The 12,500-nt window shown below is 39.1% G+C and overlaps 1 protein-coding gene across 1 annotated transcript in view; it reads left to right on the plus strand.

Annotated features, from left to right (window-relative positions):
- The first annotated feature begins 1,034 nt into the window (after nt 1–1,034).
- LOC144956760 (uncharacterized) overlaps nt 1,035–12,500 on the plus strand; it is a 28,715-nt gene continuing 17,249 nt past the window's right edge. The window contains exons 1-6 of the mRNA XM_078887459.1: nt 1,035–1,137; nt 2,686–2,879; nt 5,310–5,446; nt 8,521–8,687; nt 9,537–9,737; nt 10,669–10,805. Coding sequence (XP_078743585.1) covers nt 1,132–1,137; nt 2,686–2,879; nt 5,310–5,446; nt 8,521–8,687; nt 9,537–9,737; nt 10,669–10,805 — 842 coding nt within the window. The 5' untranslated portion in view covers nt 1,035–1,131. The remainder of the gene's footprint in view (nt 1,138–2,685; nt 2,880–5,309; nt 5,447–8,520; nt 8,688–9,536; nt 9,738–10,668; nt 10,806–12,500) is intronic.

The raw sequence follows: 12,500 nt of genomic DNA on the forward strand, positions 1-12,500 counted from the left end.
TTTACCCTGTGTAACTGTCACTTAAGGCTTGTGCTTGATTTTTTTATTTTCGCCCAAAAGGCCCAATATTGATGATTGGAAAAAAAAGAAGAATATTTTGTTTTGAATTTTATTCTAAGATAGAGTTAGAAATATTTTGGGTAAAAAGACACATTCGATCCTGTCAAAATGGCCAGGCACCTGGGTATGAACAGTGACGAGATTGATGGGAGAGTTCCACTGCTTAACACACGTTAAAAAAAATTCCCTTTATTCATCCCCAAGGAGAAATTTGTCTTTTTGGTCTATTCCAAGGGAAGACTGGAGAGCAGCACGCAAATTGAGCTAAGGAGAGGTGACTTGCTCAAGGCCACCTTTTGGGTAAAGACCAAGACCGTACAGCTGAGCCACTCTGCCCCACAAACTAATAAAAACTAAGAGGTGATTCTTTTTCTGCATGAAATGAATAATTTGGCTCTAAGTGGCTCACTGGGCTGTGTAAAGCGTTTTTTATCATGAACATTTATGACTAGAAATAATTGATAATTTATAATATCTCACATCTTTTTATTTCTGTCTTTCTTAATTTATTCATTTATTTATTTACGGATACGGCTTTTTGATTGTATTTTTTATCAAAACCAGTCGTTCTTTGCCAATTTTAATTGGACTTGTTGACTTATAAATTTTTATAAATATATGTATATGTATGTATATATATATATATATATATATTATATATTATTATATATATATTATATATATATATATATATATATTATATATATATATGTGTGTGTGTGTGTGTGTGTGTGTGTGTTAAATGTTGCTGTTCACCTTGTAAAGTGATTTCAGCACATTTAGCAGATATTGCGCTATATAAAACTCACTTTATTTATTTTTAATTTACAAAATTTCTTTTTAAAGACAGCTTTCTGTACGATTTCGAGATGAAAGCGATTCTAAATCAGATTAACTATGTTTCCACCGTGTCAGATAAGCAAGTCGTATAAGAACAGAGAAAAAAGATTGAATCCCCATGTCAAGACCGAATTTCCTTCGGTAGTGGTCACCGATTTATCTCGAATTCTACCAGAGAAGACAATTTTGATTCCTTTTTCATTCTCTCTCCGATTTGAGCCCCTTGCCAGGATGAAGGTTGGTACTTTGTAGAATTTCAATTTAATAGCAATGTCGTAATAATATTGTACTTTGGCAAATTTACTTTTTTAGAATTTGGCCAGGAATATTTTGACTATAGATAGTATAGATAGTTCGAAGATGACGTCACTAAGGTCTTTGTTATTGTTTTTCACCATCCACGTTTAAGAGAAATTCTCACTTAACTGTATTAACCAGACTATAGAAGTTCATGGTAACACAGAGATAGCAATGTTGTAAACTTCTTAGCCAAGTGCATACTATCTATGGATAGTATGGGATTGGCTAAGAAGCTCATTGCCATCCGGAAGTATAACGGACCAACACACAAAACTATGTGTAACTTTAAACGTTTATAGTCTGGTTAATACAGTTTAGTGAGAATTATTCACAAACATGGATGGCAAAAACCAATAACAAAGACCTTAGTGACGTCATCCTCGTTCTATCTATACACACACAACACACACACAAACACACACACACACACACACACATATATATATATATATATATATATATATATATATATATATTCAAATTACGTCAACTTGTCAGATTTTCTTAAACCTGAGACCTCTTTCAAAATATTTAGGTCATGATTAATTTTCAAATTCATGGATTCATGGATTATTAGAGTGTTCAAAACTTTGAAAACAGATTTTACATAGGGAATGAGATTAGCGGAAGAGTAGCGTCCCTTGATTGGACGTCACCCATAGTCTGTGACGTCACCAGCGGAAAAGTTATTAGAGAGAGAACGTCATGTTGGTTGTGCGCATGCGTCTCTCGTCCTCGCTTCCGCGGGTGACGTCCAATGAAGGGACGCTACTCTTCCGCTAATCTCATTCCCTATAGAAATTTGTAAAGCGATTTTTTTTCCTGTAGGGTCTATTCCAAGTGAATTTTGAAATAACCTAAGCATCCGCCGCAGAGAAACGCCGCAATGTATTATGTCAGGCTAGCCAATTTATTGTAATTGTTGTTATTCACAGCTCCTGCTTTTAGTGGCGGTGGGTCTTGCATTAGTGAGTTGGGCCTTAGCTATCCAAACATCCGCAGGGAAACGCCGTAATGTGCTATGCCAGGCTAGCCAGTTTATTGTAATTGTTGCTATTCACAGCTCCGCATTTAATGGCGGCGGGTCTTGCATTAGTGGGTTGGGCCTTAGCTATCCAAACATCCGCCGCAATGTCATTTGTCACGCTAACGAATTTATTGTAATACGCTTCAACAGTCGTAACGTCACTTCTCTCGTAATGACGCATGGTAACTTAGTAACGGTCTCTAAACTATCGGAACAATGGCGGACGCCCTTATGAAATATTTCTCCGACGAGCATAAAAGCGTATCCAGAGGGAAAAAAAACCCATTAAAAATCTGATCATGTTTTGACTTTTACACATTCTGATCACAAGACTTATGAAAAGTTCTAGCCATCATGAATAATACAAAGTACCGATCTTCTTTGTTTAGAACCACGACGGCCGGCGTTGCTGGGCGACGTGACATCAGACTATTGATTCCAATTATTGCTATTCACAGCTCCTGCTTTTAGTGGTGGGTCTTGCATTTGTGGGTTGGGCCTCAGGGCTCTCCCACCAGCATCGCCACACTCCTGCTCCTACACCACCACCTACCACCCCCGACCCCGTTGATGTAAGAATGAAACGGTTGGAAGACGTTCTTCTGGGTCTCAGTCGACAAGTTATGCTGCAACAGTTCTACACCCAAGAAACGTAATTATTGCGAATGTTTTTGTTAGCTCTCTTTATCTTATTGAAAAAAAATTGTACTCACGGGTAAAGATGCTGGGAAGAAAAGAAGAGGGAGACAGAGGATAGATTACATTGACAATCTGAACAGATGGATTGGTGGAGGAGGAACAGGAATCGAGCTATTGAGAAGATCTGAGGACAGATATGGTTGGAGGGACATGATCGCCGATGTCTGCAACAGGCCTGGCACTTGATGATGATGAAGATCTTATTGAGCTTTTATATAGCGCAATATTCACTAAACGTGCTCAAAGCGCTTTACATGTTGTTCCTGGCCAACATCAGCACTTAACATCTAAGACGGTTAATGACGCCTGTTAGACGATATTTCATCTTTTTTCGGACAGAGACAACGCTGTTAACGGCCAGGTACTCATTTTACACCTGATTATGGTGAGAGAATGAGAGTAAAGATCCTTTTCTAAGGACTCAATTATGCGCCGAACGAGGCTCGAACCCAGGACCTTCCGATCTGAATGCGAGTGTCTTACCACTAGACCACATAATAATATGCGGTCAGTATGATGATATTCATGCAGTTGTTGTTCTTACTCTTGTTGTTGTTGTTGCTGTTTCATGATGTCTGTTGTTGTTTTTTATGTTTGCTGCTTTGATTTTGACATATCTTGTTGATACGCGTGTTGATTTTGAGCCCGTTGTTGTTGTTGTTGTTATGGTTGTTGTTGTTGATTTTGTTCATTCTCTTATTTTTTAATTTTTTTTTATTGGTCTTATTGCTTTTGTAGTTGTTGCGGTTATTAAGAGTGTTGTAACGTTTATTTGATGTTGTTACTCTTTTAGATGCTGTTTATCTTGTTGTTGTTGTTGTTTTGTCAGTTGATATAGATAGTATACGCTTGGTTAAGAAGCTCATAACATTGCCCTCCGGAAGTATAATTGACCAACACACAAAACTCTGTGTAACCATGAACGTTTATAGTCTGGTTAATACAGTTTAGTGAGAAGTACTTAGAAACGCGGATGGCAAAAAACACTAACAAAGACCCGAGTGACGTCATTCTATCTATAGCTGTTACATTTGTTAATATTGTCAATGCTCTTGTTACGTGTATTGTTTTTACAGTCAGTTCTGTTTCTTGTTGTGTTTGTTGATACTGCTGTTACGTTTGTTGGGTGTTGTTACTGTTGTCTGCTGGTGTCCTTGTTACTGATGGTTTTGGCGCTGATATGACCTTAATGTGTTGCAAGCGTCATCATACATACATCATCTATCATCTTCATATTCATTATATATCATCATCTATCATTTTCTCACATTCATCTATATTCTATCATCATATCTCATCATTCATCATTCATCATCATCATCTTTATCATCATCAACATTCATCATCGACACATCATCATCATCATCCACATCTATCACATCATCACACACATCACACATCACCATCACCATCACCACATACCACCATCACCATCACCACAGCACCATCACCATCACACCACTACACCATCCCATCACACCATCACCATCACCACCACCACCACCATCACCACATCACCACCACCCACCATCACCACACCACACCACCATCACCACACCACCATCACCACACATCACATCACCACACCACCATCACCATCACCACACCACCACCACATCACTACCACCACCATCACCACCACCATCACCATCACCACCACCACCAACACATCACAACCACATACTCACCACACACCACCACCACCACCATCACCACCACCACACACCATCACCACCACACATCACCACCACACACACACCACACACCACCACCACCAACCCCACACACCAACAACAAACAACACCACTACACACCACCACCACCACCACCACCACCACCACCACCACCACCACCATCACCATCACCACCACCACCACCACCACCACCATCACCACCACCACCATCACCATCACCACCATCACCATCACCACCATCATCACCACCACCACCACCACCAACAACACCACCACCACCAGCACCACCACCAACACCACCATCATCACCACCACCAAAACCACCACCACCATCACCATCACCACCACCACCACCACCATCACCATCACCACCACCACCACCACCATCACCATCACCACCATCACCACCACCACCACCACCACCACCACCACCATCACCATCACCACCACCAACACCACCACCACCATCACCATCACCACCACCACCATCACAACCATCACCATCACCACCCCCACCACCACCACCATCACCATCACCACCCCCACCACCACCACCATCACCATCACCACCCCCACCACCACCACCATCACCAACACCACCACCACCACCACCATCACCAACACCACCACCACCACCACCACCATCACCACCACCACCACCAACACCACCATCTTTATCATCATCATAGAATCCGAGGTGATGGAGATTCGGGGTTAAAGAACATGCGACTCGGAAAGGAAGGAACTCGAAACTTCTACGAACCGGCCCACGTTGGTTCTCGAAGCTACATGGCCATGCATGACCACGCCAACTACGATAGAACAGGTAACTTTGTGCGGTCATCAGACCTGTGAATAAGTACACATTGGTTTGAGAGTATTTCCATTACAACAATGAGGCCATCACAAGTTGGGTTATCAGACCTGTGAATAAGTATACGTTGGTTTGAGAGTATTTCCATTACAACAATGAGGCCATCACAATTTGGGTAAACAGACCTGTATATAGATAGACGTTGGGTTGAGAGTATTTCCATTACAACAATGAGGCCATCACAATTTGGGTTATCAGACCTGTGAAAAAGTATACGTTGGTTTGAGAGTATTTCCATTACAACAATGAGGCCATCACAATTTGGGTTATCAGACCTGTGAATAAGTATACGTTGGTTTGAGAGTATTTCCATTACAACAATGAGGCCATCACAATTTGGGTAACCAGACCTGTATATAGATAGACGTTGGGTTGAGAGTATTTCCATTACAACAATGAGGCCATCACAATTTGGGTAACCAGACCTGTATATAATATACGTTGGTTTGAGAGTATTTCCATTACAACAATGAGACCATAACAATTAGGGTAACTTGACCTGTATATAAATATACGTTGGTTTGAGAGTATTTCTATTACAACAATGAGACCATAACAATTTGGGTAACCGGACCTGTAAATAAATGCACGTTGGTTTGAGAGTATTTCCATTACAACAATGAGGCCATAACAATTTGGGTAACCAGACCTGTATATAGATATACGTTGGTTTGAGAGTATTTCCATTACAACAATGAGGCCATAACAATTTGGGTAACCAGACCTGTATATAGATATACGTTGGTTTGAGAGTATTTCCATTACTACAATGAGACCATAACAATTTCGGTCACCAGACCTGTATATAATATACGTTGGTTTGAGAGTATTTCCATTACAACAATGAGGCCATCACAATTTGGGTAACCAGACCTGTATATGATATACGTTGGTTTGAGAGTATTTCCATTACAACAATGAGGCCATCACAATTTGGGTAACCAGACCTGTATATGTTATACGTTGGTTTGAGAGTATTTCCATTACAACTTGAGACCATAACAATTTGGGTAACCAGACCTGTATATGATATACGTTGGTTTGAGAGTATTTCCATTACAACAATGAGGCCATCACAATTTGGGTAACCAGACCTGTATATGATATACGTTGGTTTGAGAGTATTTCCATTACAACAATGAGGACATCACAATTTGGGTAACCAGACCTGTATATGATATACGTTGGTTTGAGAGTATTTCCATTACAACAATGAGGCCATCACAAATTGGGTAACCAGACCTGTATATGATATACGTTGGTTTGAGAGTATTTCCATTACACCAATGAGGCCATCACAATTTGGGTAACCAGACCTGTATATGATATACGTTGGTTTGAGAGTATTTCCATTACAACAATGAGACCATAACAATTTCGGTCACCAGACCTGTATATAGATATACGTTGGTTTGAGAGTATTTCCATTACAACAATGAGGCCATAACAATTTCGGTCACCAGACCTGTATATAAATATACGTTGGTTTGAGAGTATTTCCATTACAACAATGAGGCCATAACAATTTCGGTCACCAGACCTGTATATAATATACGTTGGTTTGAGAGTATTTCCATTACACCAATGAGGCCATAACAATTTCGGTCACCAGACCTGTATATAGATATACGTTGGTTTGAGAGTATTTCCATTACAACAATGAGGCCATAACAATTTGGGTAACCAGACCTGTATATGATATACGTTGGTTTGAGAGTATTTCCATTACAACAATGAGGCCATCACAATTTGGGTAACCAGACCTGTATATGATATACGTTGGTTTGAGAGTATTTCCATTACAACAATGAGGCCATCACAATTTGGGTAACCAGACCTGTATATGATATACGTTGGTTTGAGAGTATTTCCATTACAACAATGAGGCCATCACAATTTGGGTAACCAGACCTGTATATGATATACGTTGGTTTGAGAGTATTTCCATTACAACAATGAGGCCATCACAAATTGGGTAACCAGACCTGTATATGATATACGTTGGTTTGAGAGTATTTCCATTACACCAATGAGGCCATAACAATTTCGGTCACCAGACCTTCAAATAAGTACACATCGGCCTCACTTACTCCAACAAACTACCAGATTGAGCTGGTGGGTTACATGTAACATTCTTTATTATGTACTTAAGAGTTAGAGTTAGACTGCCTGTCTTGAGCGCCTATCTGGTCTTGTGGCATGACCCGATCTTTGGCTTTCCGATCGGAAGGTCCTGGGTTCGAGCCTAGCGGCGCATAGTTGAGTCCTTGGAGAAGGCTCTTTACTCACACTCACATTCTCTCACCGTACTCAGGTGTAAAATGAGTACCTGGCCGTTAACAACGTTGTCTTTGTCCGAAATAATTGTAATATCGCTTAACAGGCGTCATGTCTCGTTCTACATGTTAAAATGTTGCTGTTCGACAGGGACCCCTTGTAAACCGCTTTGAGCACATTTAGTGGATATTGCGCTATATAAAAGCTCAGTTACAAGTTTAAAAAAAAAAGAAAAATGCAACATTAAATCTGCATAATACCGTCTGGCACAGAGTGAAATCATCATCACCATCATCATCATCATCATCATCATCATCATCATCATCATCATCATCATCATCATCATCATCATCATCATCATCATCATCATTATCATCATCATCATCATCATCATCATCATCATCATCATCATCATCATCATCACCATCATCACCATCATCACATCATCAACATCACCATCATCACATCATCATCATCATCATCATCATCATCAACATCACCATCATCACATCATCATCATCATCATCATCATCATCACCATCACCATCATCACATCATCATCATCATCACCATCACCATCATCACATCATCATCATCATCATCATCATCATCATCATCATCATCACCATCACCATCATCACATCATCATCATCATCATCATCATCATCATCAACCCATCAATTACTAAATCATCATTTGTCTATAAATTCCACAAGTATCAACTATCTTCTCTATTTCCATGTTCCTAGTTGGTTTGGGAGAGCTCAACCCGGTCATGAACGGTGTCGAATTCAGAACAAGACACAATGACTACAAGCTGCGCATGCCCAGTCGCAAGACCAAGAACTACAACGAAGTGGAGGAAATTCCCTTCCCTGATGTCCCCAAGTCTGTGCTCGACTTGAAGAATGTCACGGTAATAACATTGTAACGAAAGAGTGAAAATGGTGAGGCTTCGTATGTTTTGTTCCCATACGCAGCCTTTCCATTTTCACTCTTTCGCTAGTATTTTACGATCACCGGCTTCAGACAGCCCCTATCGGTAATAAAATGGTACCCCGTCGACTCAATCCGGTGTTTTGTTCACGTGGCTCAGATGGCGATAAAGTGGTTTTAATGTTAGAATGATCAGATATGTTGTGGGGTTTTCTTTTGACAATATATTGTACTCAATAGTAGTAGTAGTAGTAGTAGTGGTGGTAGTAGTAGTAGTAGTAGTAGTAGTAGTAGTAGTAGTAGTAGTAGTAGTAGTATATAGTAGTAGTAGTAGTAGTAGTAGTAGTAGTAGTAGTAGTAGTAGTAGTAGTAGTAGTAGTATAGTAGTAGTAGTAGTAGTAGTAGTAGTAGTAGTAGTAGTAGTAGTAGTAGTAGTAGTAGTAGTGGTTGTTGTTGTAGTAGTGGTTGTAGTAGTAGTAGTAGTAATAGTAGTAGTAGTAGTAGTAGTAGTAGTTGTTGTTGTTGTTGTTGCTGTAGTAGTAGTAGTAGTAGTAGTAGTAGTAGTAGTAGTAGTAGTAGTAGTAGTAGTAGTAGTAGTAGTAGTAGTAGTAGTAGTAGTAGTAGTAGTAGTAGTAGTAGTAGTAGTAGTAGTAGTAGTAGTAGTAGTTGTTGTTGTCGTTGCTGTAGTAGTAGTAGTAGTAGTAGTAGTAGTAGTAGTAGTAGTAGTAGTAGTAGTAGTAGTAGTAGTAGTAGTAGTATTTTCTGTGTTTTTTGATTTTCACAATTATCATAAAAACGTTTCATCTTTTACCCTTCATCTCCTTTCAAGGAACAAATCAACGAGATGCGTGAGTACTTCCGAGCTTTCAAAACTCAAAACGTGACACATCGCGATTACCGCCCCTACTTCAAACCCAACCTGTGCTACCTGGAGGGTGGCTGGACCAAGGCCACAGACGACATTGACGAACCTTTCCAGAGTGACAGGCACCACATTGATGCCTCCAATTGGTTTGATCTCATGGCCAAGGTGGGTTTTAACGAAAAGATAATTTGATTTACTTAACTTATAGGCCTTTTACAGCTCTGTTATCGGACTGGGACTTCTCGGCTGCCACCATCAGGTCGTGCTTTAGGTTGAATCATCTTTGTCGTTCCGGAGCAATCATCTGCGGTGCCTGAAGATCCTCGATGGTGTTGAGATTTGCTGTAGGTGGTCTTGTCCTCTCTTATCTATACGTTTGTCAGCTTGATTAGTGCAGCATTTGGCAGATTTTACCCCTCTCTACATCTTCTTTTTCTCCAATTAATGATCCAGTTGTGTATCTTTTGTTGTTGACAAAACAGTTGTCTCAGTTTTTTAGGGAGGTTGTGTTTTTGTAACGTTTTTTCAATGATATCAATAGTGATATGACTATTTCCTGTGAAGTCTACATCATTTGCGTAAGCTATTTCAGGGGATATTATGACTTCGAGTGTTGAAGCAAGTTGTGGCAGGACGCTCCTGACTTCCTTCAGTGCATGATATAAATATATCACGAATAACACCGGACTCAAACTGTCGCCTTGTGGAGATCCTACATTGGTTTCGATAGTTTTTTGTAGTTGTGGTCCCTTGCGTGTATCTTTTTATTAATGGCGGTATTGCTCAGCAGAAACCGTCCACTATTTCATGAATTATTTCCAAAAGTATATTTGACTATGGCATCAAAAGCTGTTGACATATGGATCCCAGTAATTTTAATGTCTATAGATAGTATGCTTTTGGCTAAGAAGCCCACATCATTGCCATCCGGAAGTATAACTGACCAAAAAACAAAACTCTTATATAACCATGAACTTTTATAGTCTGGATAATACGTACATTATGTGAGAATTACTCATAAACAAGGATGGCAAAAAACAATAACAAAGACCTGAGTCAACTTAATTCTAACTATTTGTTTCATTCTCATTACCAGATCCAATTCACCTCGTACACGGGGAGCAAATCTGTTCTCGAGAACTTTGCCTATCTGCCCACCTCCATCTACAAAGTGGACAACGGGGTTCCTCTCTATGCCCAGTGGAACTACAGAATTGTCTGTCACCCTATTAGGTAATACGCTTGAACAGTCGTGACGTCACTTCCCTCGTAATGACGCATGGCAACTTTGTTACTGGCTCTAAACTATCGGAACAATGGCGGAAGCCCTTATGAAATATTTCTCCGACGAGCATAAAAGCGTCTCCAGAGGAAAGAAAAACATTTTAAATCCGATCATGTTTTGACTTTTACTCATTCTGATCACAAGACATGTGAAAAGTTTTAGTCAGCATGAAGAATAAAAAGTACCGATTTTCTTTGTTTAGAACCACGATGGCCGCCGTTGCTGGGCGACGTGACATCAGACTGTTGCATCAAATTGGCTGATATTGCACATAACTGGCCATAGTTAAATAAATGATAAAGTAAATGAGCTTTTATGCTGCGCAATATTCACTAAACGTGCTCAAAGCACTTTACAAGGGATCCCTGGACAACAGCAACACTTAACACGTAGGACAGGCGCATGACGCCTGTCGATATTACAATTTTTTCGGACAGAGATAACGCTGTTAACGGCCAGGTACTCATTTTTACACCAGAGTATGGTGAGAGAATGTGAGTAAAGAGCCTTTTCCAAGGACTCAACTATGCGCCGAGCGAGGCTCGAACCCGGTACCTTCCAATCCGAAAGCGAGTGTCATACCACTAGACCACATAGTAACCGCACAGATACAACATGTAAAAGACAAAAAGCGCTTTCTTGTTAATTTCCAAGTTGCCAAAGTAGGTCGGTTAGGGTTTATTCAGAGGACTTATAAATATTTACGTACTGGGTTTATTCGTTGGCATTATATAAATATTTACGTTCTCTGGTTTATTTTTTGGCATTATATATATATATATATATATATATATATATATATATATATATATATATATATATATATTTACGTCCTGTGGCTTATTCTTTGGCATTATTTAAATATTTACGTTCTCTAATTTATTCTTTGGCATTATATAAATAGTTACGTTCTCTAGTTTATTCTTTGGCATTATATAAATAGTTACGTACTGGGTTTATTCTTTGGCATTATATAAATATTTACGTACTGGGTTTATTCTTTGGCATTATATAAATATTTACGTACTGGGTTTATTCTTTGGCATTATATAAATATTTACGTACTGGGTTTATTCTTTGGCATTATATAAATATTTACGTACTGGGTTTATTCTTTGGCATTATATAAATATTTACGTACTGGGTTTATTTTTTGGCATTATATAAATATTTACGTACTGGGTTTATTCGTTGGCATTATATAAATATTTACGTACTGGGTTTATTCGTTGGCATTATATAAATATTTACGTACTGGGTTTATTCGTTAGCATTATATAAATATTTACGTACTGGGTTTATTCGTTGGCATTATATAAATATTTACGTACTGGGTTTATTCGTTGGCATTATATAAATATTTACGTACTGGGTTTATTCGTTGGCATTATATAAATATTTACGTACTGGGTTTATTCGTTGGCATTATATAAATATTTACGTACTGGGTTTATTCGTTGGCATTATATAAATATTTACGTACTGGGTTTATTCGTTAGCATTATATAAATATTTACGTTCTCTGATTTATTATTTGACTTTATATAAATAGCTCGTAACCGAGTAACCCCATACCGTAGTAACTTTGGCCATCGCCAAAACGGTTAAATCTCGTAAATAAGTGCTATTTATAGTTGCAAAAC

This window comes from Berghia stephanieae, chromosome 11 (assembly GCF_034508935.2).
Source record: "Berghia stephanieae isolate SIO BIC M18660-M18661 chromosome 11, UCSD_Bste_1.3, whole genome shotgun sequence".
NCBI classification, from domain to species: Eukaryota; Metazoa; Mollusca; class Gastropoda; order Nudibranchia; family Aeolidiidae; genus Berghia; species Berghia stephanieae.